Raw genomic sequence first — 25,479 nt, 5'->3', positions numbered from 1 at the left:
TGGCCGGTCAGTGTTGTTATTTTTCATATTGTATACCCTAATACAAGCATCCTGGCGATGATTATTGTGATCTAGGTCATATCGGAAACCGCGGTAGACATGAAACCCGAGCCTTGCTTCAACAACCCGAAATGCATGATCGCCACACCAGTACTAGCCATGATGCATGTCATGATGGCAGCTAAACTCCCTTGCGCAGTGCGTACGTGAAGTGCCCGCTGGGGTCCACCGTGTTCTTTGCTTGTATACTCCGTGGTGCGTACACGACCACTCAATGGCGCTGATCCTATGGACCCTCGGTACGGCGACTATGCATGAAGTCCCCGCACCATCTACTACTACAGTTGAAGGACTCATGTCTACAGAGTATGCTACCCGAGTTCTGGCAGTTCTGGGATTTGTGTCCACTGTCGGGAGTGATATGTGCCGATAATGTGACATGTCTCATTGCGGCCTCGTGCTAAAGGTTATCATATCAGATGAGCCATCTATGGTTCAAGTTGTTTGCCGCGCACCCATATTATTCCAGAACTTACTGTGCCCGTTGATAGCCATCGGCTGTTTATTGGTAACTCCGATAATGACATGGGCCCTCTATTCCCTGTCCTGAACGCTGGACAGCGAATGGGATAAATCCTCTCCCGAGAGACTCGATATCTCTCAGACCTTCCACTTTGTCTCCGGAGTGATATTCTAGTTGCGTTATATTTATCTGTTCTAGAACCCCATCTATCCCACTTTGACGTCATGGCCGGGGGACTTGGAGAGTCCAACATGGTGGGCCTGGGTTGTATACCTCGATACTTGGAGAAGACGTATCAGCGATACGCCAAATTTGCAATGCATTTTAACCATATTGGTCATGAAGTTGGAGATCTGAGATTGTACAAAGAGATGTTTATTTACAGAGAGTAATATGGTATGCCCTCCACCTCGGTTATGTCTACTATGTTCTGCAAACACGCGATGTCTGGCGGGACTACCCGAGGAGATTCCGGAGTATACTTCACCCTCCAGAGGACAGTACGGAATCTCCATTCGTAGGTTACTCTGTAGTATATACTCGTATTGGTGCTCACTCCATTGGTTGGTTAACCACCTACCTACAGCTCTTTGTCGGCTCATATCGTGGTTTAAGGAGATGCAAGGGCACCTGCCAGGCTGCCCTGTGATTGCTGTGACTAAATCGTTGGTTTCCCCAGGATGTGACTAGACTGGACTATAAGATGCTCTACGTCATTGCCCAGAACCCCCGCTCTCAACGGGCTACCCCGCATTATCGCCGGTACGGAACGACTTGCTACATTTATATCTCGAGTCAGGCTAATGATACCCAGGAGACATGAATCGTACAATCCTAGTCACTGATCAGGGAAGTGTTGAGTCCGGAGATCGTATCCGGATCGGCTCGAGGTCAAGCGCTGGTGCTCAGAAATCACAAGTCAATGCTCAGGCACCCCATGGTCTCTTGCTGATAGCTTGGAAGTGTTTAGCCCGCGCCGATATTAATCTCAGGCAGCGACATTTGTAACTCGTTTGGGGGCGAGTAGCGATTTCTAGTAGATAGCAGCCTATGAAAATGCGTCAAGCCAAATCGATCAGATATAACAGGTGTAAATTGGCTTACCTTCCAGTCATGGTTCCGGCTGAGCCACAGACCGGCTGTTGTATCCTTGTTACGGATCCACAAGCTGAAGCGGCTAGGAACGGGGCTTCTGACATTATGAGCGGTTTGCAATTTTTCATTTGGGCTAAGAATAACTGCGTCTCACTCCACCTTTACCCCATATCAGAACATGCAAATTACTGCTGTTGCTTAGAGAGTATGCAAAAGCTAGCGGTCGGGCCATTAGTGGTTCAGAAGCAGATCTGGCAAAGCCAACGTCCTGCGGTCCATGAGTTGCCGTTTCTCGTGATATGGGCGTGAGCATGAATATATTTGTGACTGCAGAAGCAGCTCTTTAACAAGGTTTCGTATCGTTTTCGAATGACAAGCGCACGGTTTGAAAAGGACGTTGAAGACCAGCCTTATCCGCTCCACGTGAGGTTCCTGAATCCTGAGGCGAGTGGCCCAGTTTGCATGGGCTTGAGGGAAGCACGGATAAGACCATTAGAAAACCCGGATCGTGCGCTGGATGAACTCATGTCCTCGATCAGTCGACATTCCCAATGGTATTCACATCCGGTTTGTGAGTGTCCTGTTTTAAAGGCTGTGCTGTTGAAGGGCGACAGATGCCTCATTGGCGCATGAATCGCCGATACCAGCTGCGACCTGTTGGAGGCACGCAAGACTTGTACCTGTGCATCACGGATGTACTCCGGCAGCCCAGGTACTGTCTGATCGCCAGCTCATCAAGGCGCAGATGCAGGATTGACGTGCACTTATCACCAGGGAGCTTGACGGCCAACAATTGAAAGCACGTTATCGACCATTTGCTGACAAGACGCGAAAGATATGTGTGTGGCGAGTAAAGCTGCGAGAAATAAACCTTGGACGATACACAGATCTTTTCTGACTCGATACCTAGACTGTGATAATGATGGCCGATCCTTAAGACGGTTGTAAAGATGTGGCTCAAGCTATGCAACCTTCAGCTCACCGCCTCCCGTCGGTCACAATGTGTGGGCCACTCAGAGCCAGCTTGATACAATCCACTCCCCGTCAATGGCACGAGGCTTTATAGGTGCATCCAAATGCAAATTTTCAATTGATCCAGACCTGTCAATTGGTCCATGTGCGCCCGAGCTGCTCTAAGTTGTCAAGGCAGATACAGAAAGATGTATCTGTGTATGTATGCTGATTTGTGCAGAGCAAATTGACAGAATTGATATGCTTGCAACCGGGCCGGGTCTAACCCCGCAGCTTGAAGTGGGATCGATTAGCCGGATTTTGAAACTGATAAGCTGGAGATCGCTTGGGATACATACTGCATAGCTGATATCAAACGGTGAAGACTAAAACTCAGACCATGACCAATCGATATGAGTGACCTTCTAGAGGATAAATCTAATTTGACGGTCTTCAAGACACTGTGCTGTATCATTCCTGCATTGAGCGAAGTCTTGGATACAGGAGCTGGAATAGAGTAGGATAGGAGTTGAGACATTAATGCATGCCGGTCAGGAAAATGCCTCAGAAAAACAAAAATTGGCAACCGCATTTCATCAGCTGCCCCTTGAAGTATGTGTTTCGACCCCTTCCCCTTGTTATTCTTGTCCTCCTCTTGAATTCGGAATATGCTATGCGCAGAGCTCTTCTGAGCTCTCCCAGTTCTCGTGCTACGATATATAGAGCTCGAAGAGTAAGTAGTAGTAGTGGTCATCAACATCTTGTTTCAAGTCGTTGAGATGTTTGCAGTCCTATAAAACTTTAAAAAACCGGCGGTGCCGTACAAAGAGCCTGTAATTGCAACGAACAGATCTTGTTGACTACAGCCCCATACGGTCACCATACCGTTTCTAGTTTCTAGACCGCGGAAAAGGCCCTGGAATGGCGTCAGAACACGTCACGCGGTGGCAGAGTGGGCCGTGGCAGGAAGAGAAAGCGGTTAGGCGCGCGTATTATGGCCACTGGGTTTCTTACCGCGGTAATTATGGATTTGCAGGTCTGGAGGACTCAATACATCATCTGCTCCTCTTGCTGCTCTGCCTTCTTTTGCTTCAACTCCTGTTTGTTTCCATCCTTCAACTCCCCCTATACTCCTTTCTGGATCAATAATCCTTTTTTGTAACGCTACAGCTACTCTCGTTGAGCTCCCGCAAGTACGCTCTACCAATCGACTGTTACTCTTTATCCTCTCCGGCCTCCAGCTACAGTGCCTCAACCTGTCACCATTGCATAGTTGGTGAGTATATCTGTCTCCCCAAATCTTTACCCACCATGTCAGCAAATACAATGGCAGTCTTGGGGGCAATGCCGCTGCTGTTTTCAGCTCAGCAGTGAGCCTGGCTATTGGCTTCCTTTATCTTATCAGGAGCTGAGCTTTGACAATCTGCCCTGTTCGAGTCTGGCATGCACCGATTCCCTCCTTTGGGATTTCGAAACCAAAATTGGCTTCGGGGTTGATTTAAGCCAAGAACTCACGAGCCTACTCTATCTTACGGAGCTCTTGAAGAACACTCCCTTCCATGCTCCACTTTGAGCTGCTGGCTAACCAGTTTTTCTTCCCAGACTTGCTTAACTGACTTCACATAATCCAAACCACCATGACGACGCAAAACGGCCCCGTTATACCACCTCGGCCCGCGAGGTCGCCTCTCGAGAAAACCGCAGGAACAGATATGCCGAGGATTCCTCCCCGCCCTAGCCATCGAATTGACCGCTCCGCGTCTCCCATGAGCTCCAACTATGCTCCTTCTCCGTTGAATGAGCCCCCAAGCGGCTCAAGTCTTTCCCGAACCGTCTCCAATGACGTGCCTCCTCGACCTTCCAGTGTGACAATTCCATCGCTTGGTGAAGAGGGCATTGAATATGCGGATTTGGATGCCATAAATGCTTCTGAGAACCATCATGGAACCCCCGCAGATCCTGCGGAGACCAGAAATGTGGCGAGCGATCTCAAGCTCCATGCTCCTCGGCCCTCACTTCCCACCTCCAGCGCCAAGGCTAAGGTGCAGGCGGTTACTCGCACGGATTCTAGCCAGGCTGCAGCTGCAGGCTTTGGCACGATAGGCTCTCCCGAGCAAGATGACCAGCCGGAACAGCCCACTCGCTCGCTCTACTCTGCTCAGGGTTCACGAGCTGCCTCCTCGACAACATCCTTTGACCGCCCACGTTCAATTCATGATGAGGAGCACGGTATTCCAGAGATTGGCCAAAGAGTTCCTATGTTGGCCAATGCGGGTGATGTGCAAGCTCCTTCTCCCAGCCCTTATTTGGAACAGCCAGGTCAGCGGTCTGGACGCGGCCATCACCGAACCCGCAGCGGCCGGGAAGCTTCGTTGCCTCCTGGTAGTTACGGTCTCCATGGGCACGGAGTACCCGCTAACGACAAGTTTGAGAGAGCCTGGTATGAGAAGCATCCGGATGAGTATGTCAAGGAGGAACAAGGGCATTACGGCTCAGGCGTGGGTACACCACGACCTGATTGGGCCCTGAGTAGCGATGATCTAAACAAGATTGTCCGCGGCTCCGCAGTCACTGGCTCAGGTCTAGGTAAGTCGTTCAAATTTGCCATAGTGTTGTAAAAAAGCATAGGCCAACGAAGATGAAGGTACATCCCCTGCTGTGACGGGAACACCAGAGGAGGAAGTTGGTTATCTAGCCTCCGATGAGTATAGTCATCGCCTTGCTTCCCCATCTCCAGAAAAACGCGACAACCAGCCTGCGGTTGAGTCACCCCTCCGTAATGCAACTGTTCCGGCTGCAGAAGCGCGGGAACAAAGGAAGGAGAAGCCCACATCTATTCACATCGACGAGCCTTACCACCATCTCCATCACCCTGATGGTTTCGCTCACACGCCAGATCCAGAAGAATTCGCTCAGCGAAGTAAAGGTGACAACGACGAAGATGAACCAATTCTGGCTGCCGATGAAGTACGTCCCGAATCTGCTTATCAGCACCCCGCAGTCTCCCCTACTTTCAACCGAAGGGAAAGCATGGATTATGAAGGCCGGAGCCAAACTCCTAGCGTCAATGAAAGTCGTTCGAATAGCAGAGCCGCTAGTCATCGCGGTAGCTTCCCGACTTTGGCCAGGTATAACTCCCGTGGAGAGGAAGACGTCCACGCACCTCTCGAGGATGTTGAGGAGTACGAGCCATTGTTCCCCGACGATGATTCGAAGGAGAACAAGCCAATTTCCGCAGCGGAACGCTTCAAGCAGCGTCCAGAGTCACTCAAGCACCGATTCCCTAGCGAGGATATCTGGGAGGACTCGCCCAACAGTCTCCAGCTTCATGCCACTGTCTCGACACCAGATATCCCGAAGGAATCTCGTTTCGAAACGCCGGAGCAGGAGGCAGCCCGCAAAACCCAGGAGCCTGGAATTGATAGCCACCAGGTTGCACAGCGGATTCTGAATCAAGAGGAGCAAGCTTCTGCCCGTCCAGGACTGCCAAAGCAGAGGTTCCCTAGTCGCGATATTTGGGAGGATGCGCCGGAAAGTCAGACGCTAGTGACAACGATCGAGCCGTCAGAAGAGAAGCAAGCCGCCAGTCCTGATGTGCCGTCAAAACCCACCCTTCCCCGCCGACCCGAGAAGCGTCAGCCTCCTCAAGTTGACGCCTCGACGAAGCCGATTTCGCCCATTGAGAAGCGACAGCCACCTGTTATCCCGGACAGACCCAAGCCGCAGATTCCTGCCAGACCAGCTAACCGCACCTCGCGCTCAAATGGTGAAGAATCACAAGAAGCTTCCATCAAATCAAAACCGGCTATTCCAGCTCGCCCAACCGGTGGTAAAATCGCTTCTATAAAGGCCGGTTTCCTCTCGGACTTGAACTCCCGTCTGCAGCTCGGCCCGCAAGCGCCGCCGAAGCCCCAAGAAAAGAAGGAAGCTCCCGCAGAGAAGGGTCCACTAAGTGATGCTCGTAAAGGCCGTGCTCGTGGTCCCGCACGAAGAAGGCCCGCTGTCGAGCCCCCCAGCCCCCGACTACCGACGATTCCGGAGATTAAGATAACAGAGACTTGGAACGTTTGGCAGGTCCGCGAGGACGGCAATCTCGTCGTCGGTGATGGGAGCAAGGGCGATAAAGCTAGCACAACCTCGCCAGAGCCTTCAGGTTGGAATGACACCATGGCACCGCCTCTAGCGCGCAACATGTCCGGCGAATCGGTCGACCCCCCGAGACAGCCGCAGAAAGAAGACCTCGTAGTCCACGAGACGCCGAGTACCGAGGCAGTCGCAGAGGCCGCAAAAACCGAAAGGGAGTCCATCGCAATTGAAACAGAGCCTCTCAAGACGGAACCAGGGCCCGTCGCGAAAGAAGAACCACCGTCAGCTGCCGCCGAACCTGTTTCCGCAGACTCGCCTGTCGTCGACATTCCGTCCGCCGTGTCAGACAAAGTCGAGGACGCTTCCGAGACCCTGGCCGTCTCGGCAAACAGCAAAAGACCCTCAGACGACAACTGATCGTGGCATTTTGGCTTGTCATTTTTGCGCTCAACCTATCTAGTTTACATGTGTTTTTTGTTGTACTTTCTCCCTTCTTTCATATAATCTCCTCGCCTGCCGTGTCTTCGGCGGAATGTACCTAACTCGGACTCTGGGACCTTGCCGCGTCTGTTTTGGTGCGGCTGTAGAGCACTCTTTCTAACTACTAGCGAAGTGACCAACCTGGTCAGAATATACTATAACCTTCATTTGATCGATTACAGGTATATGGTGCTGTTCAGAGGAGACCTGCCTGACTAGTATATTGGCTGTACCTACCAACTCTGTACTTTACGTAGATAGAGCTCGAAGGAAGTGAATCCTGAGCCCTACTTTCTACGAGCAGGTAAGGCATCCTACAGGGTGCATACTCCCGCTCTGCGCCCCAAATACGTATAGTATAGTAAGATAGCAAAGAACACCGATGATGCGCGCATTTCATTACGTAGGCAAATACAAGTTACTGAGGGCGTGTTGGCGAATAAAATTCAAACCAAGCAAGTGTAATTTTTAGCTATCTCAGTCTAGTAGTCCTGTTGAACTGCGCGGGCAATGAAGCCATGTGAGCGCCATACTGAACTAAAATCAGAGCGTCGAAACAACTGGGAGTACGCCCAAGTCATGCTATAGGAACGAGAAGAACGAAAAGCCATCAATTGATCAACGCCCGACTGGCCTTTCAGGTAATTCTCCATGCTTTTCAATTTTTTTGTGTTTGTATTTGGGTATCTTGTATCAGAGTGGCTTGGGTAAATGACACATTCTAACTTAGCGAATAAAAGCAATGGCTTAATGTTCGGTGGAAGAAGGATTAAATTTGAGCCAAAAGGGCAAGGAAGTCAAGGCGCGAGGGAAAGCAAATTAGCTGGCCGGCAGGTTCTTCAGGGAGCCCTTGCCATCTCTGATCCATTCTTTATCAACCAAGCTCTCACGCTCGGCGTAGAGTTGCTTGTAGGCGCCGCGGATTGTGCCGTCGCTGACGTGGGCAACTTGAGAGATTTCTTTCGCGGACTTGGGGTGGCCCATTAGGTACGAAGCCATGTAGATGCACGCTGCGACGATAGACAGCGGCGAACGTCCGGCGAGGTTGCCTTCCGTAGTGACACGATCAGACAGAGCAGACGAAACACTTGTGACCTGGAATGGGAGATCGAGAAGATTGCAGAAACGGTTGCACAGATCGCTTGGCTTGGTGGAGGTGGTTGCGGTGTAAGTGTCGTTGGGATCGACAACACCTCCGTTGGAAACGACTGCGTTGTTACGCTCAAGGTTCTGAGCAGTAAAGAACTTCTCCAGAGCTTTGTAGATACGGCCGATCTCCTTTCTGGTGACCTTGGTGACGGCAAAGATTTCAGTGAAAGTACGAGGGACCTTGCACTGGCGGCAAGCAATGAAGATGCAACCGGCAATGATCACATCCTGTGACTTGCCCTTGAAGGCTTTCGCGTCGTCAACAATCTTGAAGAGATATTTTGCAGTATCCGCCACGTTCTTCTGGATTCCAAAGCCATCGCAAAGAGCACCGATCTCCTTGTAAGCAGCCAGAAGTCCTTTGTTCGCCTTCTCGCTCGACTGTTTGTTTTGCGCGCGGTACAAATCGCGAGCCCGACCAGAACCACCGCTGGCAATTTGTGTTTCCAGTTGGTCACCGTTCAGGAGGGGATTCGTAGCATCTCCGACACGGGATGGATCATCGTTGTTCTGGTCATCATTCGAGAAGGTACGCCATTCAGAATGCATATCGATCTCTCGATCGGCAAGCACCAGCCCACAAGAGCCGCAGACGGTCTCATGAGAGCCGGGGAATTCCAAGTTTGGTGGCACCTCTTTACATTCCGGGCAAATTACGTGGGCTGAAAGGTTCTTCCGCCACGGTGCGTTGACATCTTGTAGAGCAGAAGGCGAGATGGCGGCCATTTTGCTGGACAATCTGGATTCTTCAAGCGATGGTTTTTGTGATTTTAGTTTCTTAACCGAGAGCTTATTCTTGCGGGAACAGAAACGAATGAAGAGTGGCGAATACAGGTTGGCGGCTGTACTTCGTCGACGGAAAATTGAGAATCGAAAATCTCGCTCTCAGTTGCAGTAAAGAATGAAATACGAGCAGCGGCGCAAATATCGAGAACTTGTCTTTCAAGTCACGTCTCTGCGTCTCTGCCTTTCAAATCATGTCAGCTTAAAGCCCCGAGGATATGAAGACAGTGAGATAAATCTGGTGGAATGCGATGGAACAAAGCCCGTTAGGGATCCTAGCAGACAAAGACCACAAGTTGAAACCATCTTGCCACCTAAAGAGTGTTTATCCATTCTTCAAAGGTTTTGACACCCAAAAGATACGGAACAAAGAGCAGGATAGCAGGTTCTTCAAGTGATGCTTTACCTTTCCTGAGTAGAGGCTGATTCTGAGAACCAGAGGAAAGCACCTGCACAGCGGAAGCACACGAAAAGGAGGTCTCCTGAGATAACTCCAGATGACCTTTGAAGCCTTGAAACCAGACTTCTCCGACCGCGATAAACCAGTCAAGGTCTCCGTGAGTGAGCGATATCTCACGGAAAAGGGTCACAGAATCTGACAAGCCGCTGCAAGCGAGTTCGGACGAAAACAACGGCAGCGAAGCGTGTCTATCGTCAGTTTCAAGACAGATAAGGCCGTGTGAAACAGCGAGGTGGTGTTTCGAGAGGATTGAAGAGGAGAGGAGGTGGAGGTGAGGCGAGTGAGGTGTTGAAGAGTCGTTGGAGTGAAGAGCCGCAGCCCGCGCTGAGTCATCCGCCAAGCCGAAGACTCCCGAACAAACGTCCAGCCTCCAACTTCGGCTTCACGGATGAAAGCAGTCCTGTTCTCGCAGAATCTATCCTCGGGTCCTCTCATCTCCAATCCCGCCACGATGATGTCTCAGTCTCTCAGGGCTTCGGTAAGTCTTCTTTGATCTGTTCATACCGGTCTCTTCGCTCGAGCGTCGTTGCTAACCCCCTTTGGTAGCGCTCCCTCTTCGCCCGTGTCTCTCGCCAGCAGGCCCCCTCTGTCGCTCGCCGCACCTTCCTGACCTCCGCTGTCCGCCAGGGTACGTGACCATACTCTCTGCTCAATTCAATGGCTTGACTGCGATGTCTCTATGCGCCGCAGTGGAGATAGTCTAGACACCACGACAAATTCTAACGTCCTACAGCCGACCCCGTCCAGGAGCTCTACCTCCGCGAGCTTCGTGCCTACAAGCCTACCCCCGTCAAGCCCGGCGACGCTGAGGCTCACGTCCAGAAGTTCACTGCTCCTGCTGCCCCCAAGTCTCCCGAAGAAGCCAACCTCGCCAACGAGCTGAACTCCTACGAGTCCCAGGAGGTTGAGGTCGAAGGCCAGGCTGCTTCCGGCGAGGCCAACCCCGTTGAGGAGAGCTGGTTCGAGGAGGAAGAGGAGGACACCCCTGCCGCTCACTAAATTTCTTCAGGTCATTGGAGAGCAGTTTCCCGGATCGGGGCCGATAGAGAACGGGTCGGGACTCGGCCATGTCTCCTTCTGTTGAGTTCTGAAGAAACCCTGTAAATTAACCCACTTGGAGCATATGAAATTTCCTTGAGTTGCCACACAATGGCTGTTTTGAATCCAAGTAGAGCGTAATGCTGAGCCGAGGTCAGTGAAGCCCGGGTGGTGTTGATATTGATGGATTCGACCGAGAGGATCTTTTGGCACCCGACATGGCCGCACGCGCCGAGTGTTCAACATTACATCCAGTCGCATAGTAGTTTCCTGTACAAAGACTGAACCCAAAACATGATGACTTTACTGTGCGACGTTGTGTAGTCATTACGCTGCCCATAGTGAAGATCTGTAACCTCGATGCCCGAAAAATAATCCGTCAAGCAGGAAACTTCGTCCATTGATACTCTGTTCACGATGCTACTGGAATGGACGTAGGGGGTTCTTTCAGTAAGTCAAGGGAAGGCCAAATAGTGAGATACATAGACAGCTCCAAAGCTAGACCGCCAGGCATCGTGCTTCGTCGTTTGCCTCTCGGCTCCTAGGGTACGTACCCACATCTCCGTAGTTAGAGACCGACTCCGCATTCCTGCACGATGATGCATGTGTAGTCTTTGGCCGCATTGGGTGATCCGCAATCGAAGCGGTGCTGGTAGAATTACCATGGGCGGCATACGCGGTAGTGGAAAGTTGGGACAAAGCTTTCGAATACTTCGATAACGCTCGGTTACAATATGAAGTCAGGCAACTGGAGCGAAGCAAGCTTCGCAAAGGGTGTCATCAGTTTGTGCGAAGGGGCGGCTAAGTTGATGGGATGTTGGTATTCGCCTGGTACACAGAGGATATGTAGTGATGCACCCGTGAGGCCGTACAACATTCTCGGGAAAGGGGCTTGTACTGAGGCGTAATCATGTTGTAGAGAATCATTTTGGCGACAAGACGTGTGATGGGTCAGATATGGCGCGAGTTGTTTCTCGGCTGGCTGGGCTGGGATATATTGAGCGACAGGTGTTTGTCAGTACTCAGTAGCACCAATTGCCGTTTTGTTTGCCTCCATGAGCTGAGGTCCATATATAGCATACTGCCCAGCCGTCAATAAAGCAGGATGACAGGCAACGCTGCCCGATAGCCTTGCGTAGTAACAAAGACGTAGTACTGCGTTGGTCAGCTCAAACGTCTGTACATAGTAGGTTGGTCCCCGGGAACGTACGTGGACAGCTGCAGGTTAACTAGTTACACTCGCCATGCAAGCAAGACTGTACAGCGTACTCTTGTAATAATCCTTGCAGCTGGAATCTCGATTTAGTACTCGAATCTGCAGATTGACTTCATTCTCGTCGAGTCCCAGCAGTTGTAGTAGAGCTGTGAGCCCCCGAACTCCGGTCAGTCGAGTATGTACAGTACAGTACAGTACAGTATTATATCCTACTAGTACCATCACTAGTATAAGGCTGATACAAAGAACAGGGAGCTATTCAAGCCGTCTCAATAATGCGGGGGTAGAGATAGAGACACAGAAAAAGACATTATTAACGACCAAGCTATTAGGAGAAATTGAAGAGTTTTGAGCTGGAAGGGTCTGCATGAATGGCGTTTGTTTAGTCCCAGTGGCGGTGACCTTTCATAGCCTTCAATTTAGATCCTTCCCAGATCTGACAACAACACGAACGAGGGCGTCGGGCAACCTGCGGCTCTCTCCTCGTCTATTAATATTGGTCGACCCCTGGAATGCTCTCTGTCCTTTGATCCGTTCTTTCACTGTCGCACTCGAGTCAGCGATTAAGAAAGGCACAAGCAGCTGCTGCGTTTGGTAAGTAAAGTACTGGTAAATACGTCCCCAGTCAAGCTTCGCTGGAGCTTTCTCCGGTTTCTTTTCCCTGAGTCTGTCTTCCTGACCTCTTCCTCTCCTCCGGCGACTTCATTCCATTCATTTCGCTCCTGACCTTCACGGGAAAGGGGGAGGGGGCGCTCAAGAGAAAGGAAGAATCCTTCGCCCAGTCTGACGCCCCTGCTGCCAATTAATTCATCGATCGCTCCTCCGCTGTCGATCAACCGCACGCCTCCTGCCTTCGCTCCAGCGTTAGCCCAGCTAACCCTCTCTGTCCCTAGCTGCAACCAGCCCGCGGTATTCTGTGAAGCTCCGTATTTCATTCCCCCAGAAACCAGCTTGAATTCCTCGTTACTCGCCGTGTACCGTGCACCCTTTGGTTGGCGGAGGTCGCCAGTTATCTCTGCCTGCGCCGCGCCTGCACTGCCAACCCTCCTTCAGTGACCACCTTCTGAGCCCTTTCCCTCGACTCTCCCCCCATTCCGTCGTCGCCTGGCGGCTCAATGGTTCTCGACGGAGCGCGCTTACACATGCCATAACCTCTGCTGTCGCCGATTGTTCTTACATGGAGGAGCTGGTCCTGTCAAAGTCAACAACAGCTACTATCCACCCCCATCCGGGGTGGTGAGCTAAACCTCTAGCAACGCTTCCCGCGGAACTGTAGACAGCATTGGCTGTTCCTGACCATGTCTCCTCCTGTCTCCGAGATCGCGACTATTCAAGAAGATGTCCAAAACACCTTGCTATCCCGTGCGGCGAGCTATAACAATCTTCCCGACCTGCCTTCTTCTGAGCCGGGTTCCCCGGGGCTTCGAAGGACCTTCTCGGATTTGACGTTTCAGAAACAGTCCGACTCGCCGTCGAAAGAAGATGTTGCGGCAGGGAAAGATATCCTCAGGCGGACTTCTGTTCGTCGCTCCAAGGACAAATCGACTGTTGCAGTCTCCCGTTTCACCGTGTCGACCGAAGACTTGACCGATGCGCCTCCCTCAGAAACTCCAGAGCCTCCACCAAAGGTTCCCCAAACTAGGGCTCCATCGCCCGTGGCTCGCCCCTCGAAAGCCCGCTCAATGTCCGGGAGACTTGTTAGTTTTGCGCGAAAGCCGTGGATGTCAAGCTCCCCTAGATCTACCTCTCCTTCCTCGAAAACACCCCGTCTCCGGTCTCTCCAAGGGGAGGATTCATCATCGCAAACCCCGTCATTCAGAAGCTCCGGAAGCCTAGATCTAGCGACAGGCCCCGATCCTGCCGTGCCAACCCGAAAGCGAACAATACTGAGCAAACGGCCTCGTCGCCCGATGGTCGCTGTTGTAACTCAGAGCCGGGGGCCGGAAAGCCCGAGCACTCAGAGCAGTCCGTCACCGAGATCATTAATAGCTAAAGGGTCTTTGGAGAGGCTAACATCATCTTTCAACGTATCAACTCCAGTTCTTCCACCAACGTCGAAGCCGAACGCCCAACCCGGAAATGCCTCCGGAATCCTAGAATCTACAAAACAGAAAGATGAGCTTTGGAACACTTTCCGGGGTCTTGAAGCTGACTTTCAGAAGTACGTGGTCAAATTGTATGAGCTGTGCTCTTCAGATGCTAACATCAGTCGGTCCCGCCAGATTCCAGACTAAGTCTAGTGCTCTGAAAGCAAATGTTATTCGGTCTTCACTCATTCCATTTCTATACCGGACCCATCCTGCTCAAGACATCAAATCCCTGAGACCAGAAGATCTGGATCGACGGGTAAACATACTCAACAAGTGGTGGACAGGGCTGCTAGACATGCTGAACGGGAAAAACAATCAAGCCATCTCGGGGACAGACAGGCCAGTCTACCTGGAGGCAGTGGTCGGCATAATGTCTCGACCCGAATGGAAAATACCGTTTCCAATGCCCTCTTCCGAGACACAGTTTCCCAAGCCACTCAAAAACTCGGCGAGATCTATCTCAGAGACCTCTGAAGCATCCTCGGGATCAGACTTTCTTGTAGAGTCTATTCATCATAACATAAGGAACATATTCACGCAGAATCTCTTGTCCCAAATGGCGTTTGTGGTAGAAAGAATGTCTATGAGACATGCTCCTGCTAGCTTGGTGGCATTCTGCGGTAAAGCTTGTGCTTATGCATTCTTCTTCTGCCCAGGGGTGGCAGATGTTCTTGTCCGACTCTGGAATATACAGCCCAACATCATTCGGCGGGTATACGCTGAGTCTCATGCTGACAAGAGCACTGGGCTTCGCACAGTGACCCAAGACCTTGCGCTGAACTTCCCTCCAGCACTTCGGTCTTTATCGTTCCACGCGCACACACCTTTGGTGCGATATCTCCGCCAGAAGCCTGAGGTACCCGTAAATACAACTCAGATCCACTGGCAGAGTCCATGGGTCTCTCGATGGTGCGGCAGAGACACGGATCTGTTTTACGTGTTCGTCAAGTACATCCACCTCCTATACGTCGGCGCCATACCGTCCTATCTCGAGAAGAGCGCACGAATCTTGTCTCCGGGATTGCTTCCCATCCATTCCCAGATTCTTGTCGTTCTAGAGGATACCCTCTATAAACAATCACAGCCTCAAGCGTCAGAAACCTCTCATGACACCGCTGCGATCACGTTTGATGATTTCATCGAAGGTGCCGATGGATCAGCTTCAGCCCTCCCATTGGGAACTGCTAACAGCCACCGCTCCATGGCCGAGAACCGCTTGATCATATTACTCCGAGATCTCCTGTCCGAATCGTCACTAGAGCCAAGTAACGCACGATTATTCTATGCTGAATCCTTCTGCATGATCATGAAAACAACTGCGCAGCGAACGTCTCTATTCGATCACAATGCTTGTTTCCTGCTGTGCGACTTTGTCGAGGTAGCCATTCCTATAATCGCGCGGTACTCGAAATTAATCGAGATGGACTTGTTCGACTGGAAATTCTGGCTCGAAGTGTGCCGTCAAATGATGCAAAGCCATAATTCCCTCACCGAGGTCCGGGTGTTTTCATTTCTCTTTTGCATTTGGGGCGCCTGGACTAGCTCTGAGGAGAGAAAAGCAGTTCTTTGTCTCGGATTTTTACTTGACGAGGCTCTCTTCTTTCATTATTTCAGTCATTGGAGTCCTATGGTTCGCGCTTACTTCCACCGCCTCCTTTGCTGGCGGCTGGGTAGGTTCAACGGTGATCCATCACCGCTTGATTCGTGAGTGAACCAGCTATCCGCCCAGTGGGCTATGCTAATGATGATTACGGCAGTATTATATACGAGACTCTGTCCAATCGACTGCAACGTCTTTGGGACTTTTATCTAGCCGTTCAGAACAAAGCAGAAAGCGGTCTCATGGCGCCATTGTCTTCTGCGCCATGCACCCCGGCACCAGGGCGTCGAATAATTATCATTCGATGTGATAACCCAATGTCACCTTCGAACCTCTTCATGTCATTTGATCGTGTTCTTCCCCCTTCAGCGCCCAACAAATCTTCGAACAGCAGCCCCTCGACAGCAGATACCCTAGGTGATACTCAGAATCCTCCGAGGAAGCGATGGAATATTCTGAAAGCTGTATTCGGCGCGGCCCGGTCAAACGAAGAACTGTCTTCAGCTACCAGCTCTGATGAATCGGATACGACTGTCTCTGACCCTCCCGCCAATGGGGAGAAAGGCGCGGATGCTAGCGTTAATGCAACCGCTGAACCGTGTCGACCAAAGACTCCGCATCAACCTTACACATTCAAGTTTTCGTTGGAGTGGATGGATCGGCCGCAATGGCCTAGCAAAAATAAGCGACTATATACACCTGCTCTCCCTGTGGCTTCGCAGCTACATTTGCAGCTCCGAAGGTCAACTCTCAAAGGAGATGACACAAACTCGGACGACACAACAGACTCTGAAAATGAAGGTGATGATGAGAAACGCAAAACTTCTAGTGGCTCGGACTCGAATGACACCTCGACTTTTACCGACCCGGGAACAAGAAAGTCTTCCGAGAAAGATCTCACTGCCGCTGCCGATGATAAACTAGCAAGCAGCAAGTATGCTGGCCGTGCTCTTGCAGAATGGTCGCAGATTGTGGCAGAGTGCGATAGCTTCTTTTCGCGCAGACGTGACGAAGGCGTGCCCTGTGACCGCATGGTTGAAACCCCAACGCTGGGCGTTGAGGGTTTTCGGAAGTAGTTCACAAAACAATACTTCCAGTACTAGATCGCCATTTGCACGCCTACCCCAATGCTGATCATCCACGAAAATATTTGCATCTTGCATCAACTCATGGCCAATGGACGGCCATAATACCCTCTACACTGTGCTACTAACTTTCCTTTTCCTCTCTCTGTTCCTCTAGTCGCGGGCATTTCGAGGTTAATACTGGGAAACATCAAGCCACATTCTCACCGTACATCACGGGCAGGGCGACACACTTTAATTATTCTCTTCTTTCCCTACTCTCTTCATATCTACATCCAGATCCGCGGCCTGCTCCAGGAACCCGTCTGTCCCTCCTTACGCTCCTTTCTGTATATAGACCTCCGATACATACCATATGATGCCACATCACATCACACCACTGGCGCAACGGGTGGGTAAAGGTTCTTTTTGCTTTCTTTTCTCTATCCTTTGTATCCCATCTTAATCAATTATTTATGGCCTCACCTGGAAGACAGGTGAGCTTTTGGTCTTGATTACATACCGCGTCACATCTAATTTCTGTATTTCTGCTCCTGCTTCGGGAAAGTGCCACAAGCCACAAGCTACAGCGGACGTAGAATTCGATGTGGATATGGATATAGATATGGATTGAGAAAGTATTGACCCGGGTCGTGCTTCGTATTGTGTTTTCGACAATGACTCGTTCGTACGACAAATGGGTGGACTGACGAGGCCAATTGTGATTAAGAGCATTATTGTGGGGAAGAAACAACCGCAGTGGGTTAGATGGGTTGATAGTCATGGTGGGAGATGTATCGAAAGCAACGTGAGCATGGAATGGTGGAGGTCAACATATACAGCAGGCAACAGGTTTTAAGGAAATGGGCATGCGTAAGTCTAGGAGAGCCAAAGAATATACGCAGGAAAAAAGGAGAAGGAGAAGAAGGGAATATATATATGCAAGTCGCTTCGAAGAGTAGATAGTATGTACGGTACGCGAAGGAAAGAACGCCCAGAGGTTAGTAAGGTAGTAAGGTAGTCCTAGTCATCATGTAATAACTTCTCGCTGGCGACGACGATGATGTCCGCGATCCGGTCCACCCACTCCTGCGTCAGAGTCCAGTTCCTCGTTGCCAGGCTATCCTGGATGGCGGGGAAGACGGCTGCATCGTAGCCGGACCAGAGCTGGGGGCCGAAGACGACGTGTTTGAATTGCGTGCGGTTGGGGATCTATAAATGTTTGATTAGCGAATGTTCTCACCTGAACTGGACTTGAGAGGTATCGGGGGACTACTTACTCCGCCGCCAAACCTGTCGTCAAGGAGGTGGTAGTCAAGCTTGGCAATCTTGAAGTTATGTTGCATGCGCTGAAGCGCTATGATGTTGTTTTCGAAGCCGCCGGCGCCCCATACGGCGTCGTGCCATAGTTTCGGCCACCGCTGGAAGATTTCGGCGTTCTCTCTCAGCTTAGAGGTAGCATTGTATAAGGGGGTGAGGTTGACGGAGGAGTCCCCCGAGGCGTTGTTGTCAATGGGCACATCTTTGGACCGTGCGTATTTCTCCAGATCAATGACATAACCGGCTAGATGCTCTGCGTAGACTTCCACGTCGTACGGCAGGACGGGATTGTCCGCAAACTGGATAACGAGCAAGGCCCAAAATTGGCCTAGTATCTTGTGATACTGGAAGCCAGGGTCACCAAACTTGGTCATCCAATCGTAGGTTTCGTGGCAGCTGTGGTAAGGATATGGTTCTCCGGTGAAGCCAAAGTCTATACTAGAAATTCCCGCTAGGTCCTGGAAAGCAACATAGTCACTTCCAGCTCCTAAAGGTGCAAATTTTTTGTTCTTTTGTTGCCAAATGTCTCTCAAGGTCTCGTTGGTGACAGGGTCCGAGATACGGCCTAGGACCTGCATGACAACGCGCTCGTAGAGTGGACAACCCGAAGCTTCAAAATCTGTACCACTGACACCAACGTCAACGTTGATATAAGCGTACGCATTTCCTTGCAAACTGTCCATCTTGTCCTCCACGTGCTCAGTGGAACCGATCAGGTTGTATTCTTCTGCATCCCAACTGGCGAACTCGATTGTTCGCAGTGGCCGCCAGCCAAATGTTAGAAGTTCACCAAAGACGCGGACAAGCTCCAGGAAGACAGCGGTTCCACTACCTGGATCTACACTACCCAAACACCAAGAGTCGCGATGGTTACCAATGATGATCTTCTTCTCGGGTTCCTCCAATCCGAAAATCTTTCCAACAACGTTGTATATGGGTTGTCGGTCCACCTCGTCTTGAAGATTCACGAGATTCAGAACAGGTGAATTTTCGTCACCTGTCCACCATTGCTTGACCTTGGGAACACCACCAACCCACTTCTCTGGTACCTTTGATCCATGGCCCTCTAGCACCTGAAGAAGCCTCTGGGCATCGCGCCAAGCCAGAGGAAGACTGGGAATGCTTGGCATTCCTGTCGTTTGCTCAAGACTTAGTCTTGTTTTCATTTTGGGGGTTGACGCAAAGCCCGGAGACAGAGGATCTCCAACCATGTACGACATTTGACTCACGGCGCCTCGCTGAACGCCATCTGCCGGCATGAAGCGCCCCTCTGGATAGGCCGCGCCCCGAACGAAGCCATCATCAGACGGGTCGGAGTAGATAATACAGCCAGCGGCTCCAGCGAGTTCGGCGGCTTTGACCTTCAATGCACGATCAGACTCTGTCCCGTAATACCGAACAAGAGCGATAGAGCCATTCAACTTAACCCCTTTGTCCGCCAAGTGCTGGAAATCCTCTCGAGATCCATAGTTGGCGTAGACGAGATGACCGGTGACATTGCCTGACTTTGAGTGCCCATGGAATACTGGTGTCTCGCCGTCTTTCTCTTCAAGAATAGCCTCCCAGTGAAGATCCGGAGGATCCACGATAGCTATCCTCCGCCCATCCTTTTTAGGATAGTTCAAATACACCTCATATTCTTCCATGTCAATCGCCTCCAATCCTGCATCCTCGAATTCCCGTTGGATCCATTCCGCAAGCACATAGCTTCCCTCAGTACCGGCCATGTGTGGATATTCTGTTATCCTCCTCAAATACTCCGCGATACTTGTCTCGTTGATGTGCCCCTGGACGAAGTTCTCCACCGACGATGCGGTATAGCTCTGGCCCATCATAAATCGTGAATTGAAATTAAAGATATCCGAAACAGCGAAGACGTATATGATAGCGACGACGAGTAATAATCCAAACAGGCGAAGCATGATAATGCATCCACTGGAATTGAAGCTCGTCCGTGCATCGTTCAGGTTAATGGTGAATTTGAGATTCGGCAGGAACCGACGGAAGGGAAGGCGAATCGAGGTTAGAGTCCGGGTCAGATTACTGAAGGGTTTCGCAAATCGAGACCGTAACCGGGAGCGCCGTGATGTCTGTTGTCCGGCATCCTCAACATCCATCTGATTCAGCTCCCCGCGCAACTCCTCCAGCGACCCCCTTTCCGAAGCAGCCGGCGAGGAAGATAGGCCATCCACGCTATTCCGAGCAGACTCGACTGTGGGAGGTTGATAGCCATGTGGCCGGGCCTGAGGCCCATCGCGGGCAGCGGTTTCGCGGTCAGCGTCATGAAGCAGGGCCTGGCCTTCCGGATCGTCGCTCCCTTCGTCGGGGAGGTGTGTTCGGGATGAGCTCGGTCGGTCGGCGGTCGCCTCTTCGTAAGATGGGATGGGGAGCGATTGATAGTCGTATTTCTGATCTCTAGTCATGGCGAATGATTCGAGGGCTATGGGAAGCCAGGCAAGCTAGACGGAGAGACGGACAATCGGCGCAGCGGGATCATGATCTGGGAAAAGGAACGACTAGCATTGACATGGTCCCTGACACGGAACTATCGAAGTAAAACCAGCGGTAAGAACGAGCGAGAGAATAATACAAGTAAAGTAATAAGAGATAGGGAGCGTAGGGTTCCAACCGGAGAGTGGTCGAGGAGTGTCGATTGATACGGGGCAAAGATGGAGTGAGGGAAGGCAAAGCCACTGGGATTGGCGTGGCATTGGCATTTCGCATCGTCCCCCAAACACTCCAAACACTTTCTCTCAGAACTCCCGCGTGGCGCAGGCTCTCACGAACAGAGTACAGACCCACCATGACTATCAGGCAGAAGAGTTCAATGGTCCATCCCGGGCTTGGGGATTATTAAGGAGTATGAGGCTTTTGAACGGCGATACCTGCGGATAATGCAGTCCCTGGCTACGAGGATGTCTACGCAGATGGCTGCAACGACCCAGTTATACTAAGTTAGGACCTTTATCAGCAGCAGTATTCAGAGCGATAATAAAGAGGCTCGCCAGGCACAAGTCCAAGTCAAATGAGTAGTCCTCTTCGGACAACTTGAATGACTGGGATTCAGCATAAATCACGCAAGCTTACTCATTATTGAACATAAAATTCCCAAATAGCATAAATGACAGTTATGCACATAGCAGCACCCGTCCTGACTAATCAGGACACGGATCTCTCATTGGTTGCTTTATACTTGTCGGCAAGAGGGTTGCGCTCAGCCGGTCAATATTCCTGTTGTTGAAGATTCATCAGATCTTTAGAATATCACGATACTGTTTAGTTGGGTGCAACTGTGCTCTACATTGCGTTGTTGCTTCGTTGCACTAGTGCGCGGTCTCCATCTACGTGGGCCGCTTTGCATACGGAGAGTACTGTTGCTGAGACTGCCTTGTATGTCTGGATATCACCAAATAGCAATAAAGTATTTTCTGGTGCCGTATATCATAAATGGTATCTTTGGCGAGTCTCCTGGGATGATAGTCTACTTGGCACTTGCATTCAAACCTCCGCTAGGTTATTTCAATTTACGATGTGGTGAACTATATATTTCTACTTTGTACCTGTCTACCCGGGATCGTCGACGCACCATACAGTAGAAAGGAACAACCACACAAAGCCCTTGCATGTAGCTTAGACGAACGGGATGCAGAAAGATTGGAATCAAGCAATTATGAGCGAAACCCAAAAAACTCTTTCCATTGCCACATCTTCAGGAGAGCCAACCGGCAGTGCTCCTCGCAGGGACGAAAGCACGCGGAAGCTCACCATAACTTTATAACAGCATTAAGTGCAAAACCCAGTATACTTGAGACTATGATAGCAGAATCCAAGAGAACAAGATCCAACTATCTATTCTTCCCAAGGCCGAGGTCGAGGGTGAACTGAATCATGAGTGGGATGAGTGGACCCACAAGATAAGATTGATAATTTTCCACCGGGATCAACCCAGGGCTTCTAGAATCAAGATCCTGGATTTTCGGAGCCGGGGCCGGGACAGCAGGGCCGATGTCGCCTGCGCGACGATATGGTCCCTATACCTGCCTCCATAGACTCATTTAGCTCTTTTACTTCGACTAGGTGTCATAATTTGCTCGAACCACGGAGTACTGTTGCAGCCGCAAGCTTATGAACGGTCTATGAATGAGACAAGGGCTTCAACCCAGATTTTGCCAGGTGACGCCCACTCTGGAAATCCCTCATCGAACCGCATAAGATTGAAGTCAATGGAGGAAGCCACAGACCCCACGGCTGAGAACCCATGATGACTTGTTCCAGTCTAAACCACGGACTGTCGCGGTCCCACGTCTCGGTTCGCTACGCTCCAGCATCATGCACGCAGCCCGCAAGGGTCCGAACGACTTAGACACTTCTTTGGCCGAGCGAAACCCGATAGACGGTGGGTGATCCGGCAGCCCCCGTAGTTGCAGCTGTTATCTGCAATCCGTGCTGCACGTCAGATAATATACTGATCTGGTGGATTGCCGAAGTAAGATGACATCTACAGTGTAATAACAATCATTGCTGCCTGTAAGAAGCAGTCAAATCTCAATCCACCTGCTGCCATGTCTTCGGTTGGCATGATCGAGGAATGAATATAATATGAAAAAACAAAACATATGAGACCAGTTCGCAGGCGCAGTCTGCATAGGATGGGATAGTCAGACCGAAGATTGGCAGGAAGCATGGATCCGGGGTATGGACCCCGGAGTATCTTTCGCTTGCTGTCGGTCATGGAGTGTCAAATGGCCATGGGTTGTTTTTGGTGTAGATGGTCGTCAGCGCCCAGATACTGCGGTGGAGACGCTGGTATGGCTGATCTATAGTTCCTTTATCAGTTCGCATAGGTTCTGAGGTACAATAGGTGAATGATATAGAATTCAGCAAGTAACATGGAAGAGTCGGTGAGAACGGACAGAAGGAGAAATGGAAGCTCCTGAGATCGGGGAGGTTGTTTGCTGCGAGGCCGGAACAGGATGGAGAGTACGGCGTATACCAGATCCTGGACGCGGTCAAAACTGAGGGATGCTCCTAGCCATTGTGGAAAGCAGTGGGATGATCGCCTGTAGCCTCCAGGGTGAAGATTCGGAGACGCAACCCAAAGGCGACAAGAAGATTAAGCAAAGATCCATTGCACGAGACTCGACTCGACTTGCAGCATACTCTGGGGGTTGGAGACTGGCGAGAGATCGAGCGCATCAGCCACTCCGACCAGAGCACTAGCACTAGCCTCAGGCACGGTCACGGGTTTGCCCCTCGGAGGCCCGAAGAGAAAAAAGAGCACTAGCCCCACCAATGGAGCTTGTGAGTGGCACAATCCTGCATTAGTCGCTTTCCCTTCGACATTCTTGCGTGTATCGGCGTATCCATCCTCGAGCTGTGCTCCCCCAGGGCCCAAAGTCGCTGTCATGGTCCAGCAGGAGGAGGAGGGGTCGAGGGACCACTCTTCCTCAGGGACAGGACCTACGCTGCATTTTCTGGCCTGGCCCAACTTCGACTACTTATACAGCGCACTACCGCGTCCTTTGGGCCTTCCCCTTCCTTAGAATAATCCACTTCCAATCTTTTCCTCAATCTTGCCTCCCTCCCCTTCTTCTCTTCCTTCACTCCCCTTCAAAGGCTCATATCTTGGTTGCTCTTGGCCATCTTCCTCCCTTTGACGAATCCCCCTCTCCCGACACCGCCATTATGTCTCGCCCCCAGAACATCGGTATTAAGGCCATTGAGGTCTACTTCCCCCGTCAGGTGTGTCCCATTATCTTATGTTGCCATGTTTCAATTGGACCCTGATTCTAACGGACTTGCTATAGTGTCTCGACCAGACGGAGCTGGAGAAGCACGATGGCGTTGGTGAGGGCAAATACACAATTGGTCTTGGACAGACTAAGATGAGCTTCTGCGATGACCGCGAGGGTACGTTGTTCTATTTATCGTCTCCGACCAGTCTGCGTTGCCAATGCTGACTTTTATCCTGCAACAGACATCTACTCCATTGCTCTGACCACCCTTTCCTCCCTCATGAAGAAGTACAACGTCGACCCCAACTCCGTCGGCCGATTGGAAGTTGGTACCGAGACGCTGCTCGACAAGTCAAAGTCCGTCAAGTCTGTGCTCATGCAGCTGTTCACTCCCCACGGAAACACCAACATTGAGGGTATCGATACCGTCAACGCTTGCTACGGAGGAACCAACGCTGTTTTCAACAGTATCAACTGGGTGGAGTCATCTGCCTGGGACGGCAGAGATGCCGTTGTTGTCTGTGGTGACATTGCCCTCTATGCCAAGGGCAACGCTCGCCCCACTGGTGGTGCTGGCTGTGTGGCCATGCTGATCGGTCCTGACGCTCCTATTGTTTTCGAGCCCGGTCTCCGTGCTTCGTACATCACTCACGCTTACGACTTCTACAAGCCCGACCTTACCAGCGAATACCCCGTTGTCGATGGTCACTTCTCGCTCCGCTGCTATACCGAGGCCGTCGATGCGTGCTACAAGGCCTACGGTGCCCGTGAGAAGACTCTGAAGAAGACCCAGAACGGCACCAACGGTGCTACTGAGGACGAGTCCAAGAACGCCCTCGACCGCTTCGACTACATCCTTTTCCACGCCCCCACTTGCAAGCTTGTGCAAAAGTCCTACGCCCGTATGCTGTACAACGACTACCTTGCCAACCCCACTCATCCCTCATTCGCTGAAGTCGCCCCTGAGCTGCGCGATCTTGACTACGAGAAGTCGCTGACCGACAAGAACGTGGAGAAGACTTTCATGGCTCTGACGAAGAAGCGCTTCGCCGAGCGCGTGCGACCAGGTCTTGACGTTGCTACCCTCTGCGGTAACATGTACACCGCTACCGTTTACGCTGGTCTCTGCTCTCTGCTCAGCAATGTTACCTTTGACCCCAGCCAGCCCAAGCGCCTCGGTTTCTTCTCTTACGGCAGTGGTCTCGCTAGCTCCCTGTTCAGCGCCAAGATTGTTGGCGATGTCTCTTACATCGTTGAGAAGCTGAACCTTCACAACCGTCTCAATGACCGCACAGTCCTTCCGCCCACGGACTACGAAGCCATGTGCGAGCTCCGTGAGCACGCCCACTTGGCCAAGGACTTTAAGCCTTCTGGCAAGCCCGAGACACTCTTCCCCGGCACATACTACCTCACTGAGATTGACGGCATGTTCCGTCGCAAGTACGACGTCAAGGCATGAATCACGATCAGCACATAATTTTTCTCACTTCTTATGCTCCTTCTACGGCGAGGGCCGTTGTCTATACGACCTTTTTAGATTCCCTCGAGCATGATGTTTTTTCTTCACTCGTCACGATAGAGTCGTTTTGCAGAATTTCCTACATTTCTCTGGGCGAAAGGCAGCGCTGGAAAGCTTCCGGGTTCACGAGAATAGCACTCAAAATAGGTTTTGAATTATCATAATACTGCTAATCAAATTCATTCTGACCATGATTTTATTCTCGTAAACATAGGCTCTTAAAAGTGATTGCCATCATCGATCAAATCAATTGAAACATCTTCAATGTCGCGAGGTCGTCCCGGGTGAGCTTGACGCTGTGCTTGCGGCTCCTGTTCGCAGAAAGAGGACAAGGCCCATTGGTCGGTTCCTTGGTGGGATCACCGGCGGA

General features: G+C 51.2%; 7 protein-coding genes across 7 annotated transcripts; 4 read left to right on the top strand and 3 right to left on the bottom strand.

The window, feature by feature from the left end:
- Positions 1 to 3,631: 3,631 nt before the first annotated feature.
- Positions 3,632 to 7,311, top strand: BDV17DRAFT_264043 (Aim21 family protein). The gene is made up of 3 exons (XM_073757974.1): positions 3,632 to 3,845; positions 4,172 to 5,155; positions 5,214 to 7,311. The coding sequence occupies exons 2-3, from the start codon at positions 4,207 to 4,209 to the stop codon at positions 7,070 to 7,072; spliced, it is 2,808 nt and encodes a 935-aa protein (XP_073615210.1). The 5' UTR covers positions 3,632 to 3,845; positions 4,172 to 4,206; the 3' UTR covers positions 7,073 to 7,311.
- A 643-nt stretch (positions 7,312 to 7,954) lies between these two features.
- On the bottom strand, positions 7,955 to 9,010 carry BDV17DRAFT_281972 (transcription factor SUA7; the record flags this gene model as incomplete). Its single annotated transcript, XM_073760125.1, has 1 exon — positions 7,955 to 9,010. One exon carries the CDS (start codon positions 9,008 to 9,010, stop codon positions 7,955 to 7,957), a length of 1,056 nt encoding a protein of 351 aa, XP_073615209.1.
- A 968-nt stretch (positions 9,011 to 9,978) lies between these two features.
- On the top strand, positions 9,979 to 10,526 carry BDV17DRAFT_291591 (ATP synthase subunit H; the record flags this gene model as incomplete). Its single annotated transcript, XM_073762165.1, has 3 exons — positions 9,979 to 10,005; positions 10,074 to 10,155; positions 10,261 to 10,526. 3 exons carry the CDS (start codon positions 9,979 to 9,981, stop codon positions 10,524 to 10,526), a joined length of 375 nt encoding a protein of 124 aa, XP_073615208.1.
- Positions 10,527 to 13,079: 2,553 nt separating this feature from the next.
- Positions 13,080 to 16,547, top strand: BDV17DRAFT_281971 (DUF1765 domain-containing protein; the record flags this gene model as incomplete). Its single annotated transcript, XM_073760124.1, has 3 exons — positions 13,080 to 13,942; positions 14,004 to 15,575; positions 15,629 to 16,547. 3 exons carry the CDS (start codon positions 13,080 to 13,082, stop codon positions 16,545 to 16,547), a joined length of 3,354 nt encoding a protein of 1,117 aa, XP_073615207.1.
- Positions 16,548 to 17,815: 1,268 nt separating this feature from the next.
- BDV17DRAFT_264021 (uncharacterized protein) lies at positions 17,816 to 20,539 on the bottom strand (the record flags this gene model as incomplete). The annotated part of the gene is made up of 1 exon (XM_073757973.1): positions 17,816 to 20,539. A coding segment is annotated over exon 1 (1,949 nt), but the record flags the coding sequence as incomplete, so codon positions are not given.
- Positions 20,540 to 21,434: 895 nt separating this feature from the next.
- On the bottom strand, positions 21,435 to 23,091 carry BDV17DRAFT_264020 (uncharacterized protein). Its single transcript, XM_073757972.1, has one exon. It carries the CDS (start codon positions 22,585 to 22,587, stop codon positions 22,354 to 22,356), a length of 234 nt encoding a protein of 77 aa, XP_073615205.1. The 5' UTR covers positions 22,588 to 23,091; the 3' UTR covers positions 21,435 to 22,353.
- A 94-nt stretch (positions 23,092 to 23,185) lies between these two features.
- Positions 23,186 to 25,303, top strand: erg13 (hydroxymethylglutaryl-CoA synthase). The gene is made up of 3 exons (XM_073757971.1): positions 23,186 to 23,597; positions 23,663 to 23,765; positions 23,833 to 25,303. The coding sequence occupies exons 1-3, from the start codon at positions 23,541 to 23,543 to the stop codon at positions 25,047 to 25,049; spliced, it is 1,377 nt and encodes a 458-aa protein (XP_073615204.1). The 5' UTR covers positions 23,186 to 23,540; the 3' UTR covers positions 25,050 to 25,303.
- The last annotated feature ends 176 nt before the right edge of the window (positions 25,304 to 25,479 follow it).

Source organism: Aspergillus undulatus, assembly GCF_047715775.1.
Source record: "Aspergillus undulatus strain CBS 261.88 unplaced genomic scaffold BDV17scaffold_26, whole genome shotgun sequence".
Lineage (NCBI taxonomy): Eukaryota > Fungi > Ascomycota > Eurotiomycetes > Eurotiales > Aspergillaceae > Aspergillus > Aspergillus undulatus.
The sequence above is the reverse complement of the archived record's forward strand: the minus strand, read 5'-3'. Positions and strand labels throughout refer to the sequence as shown.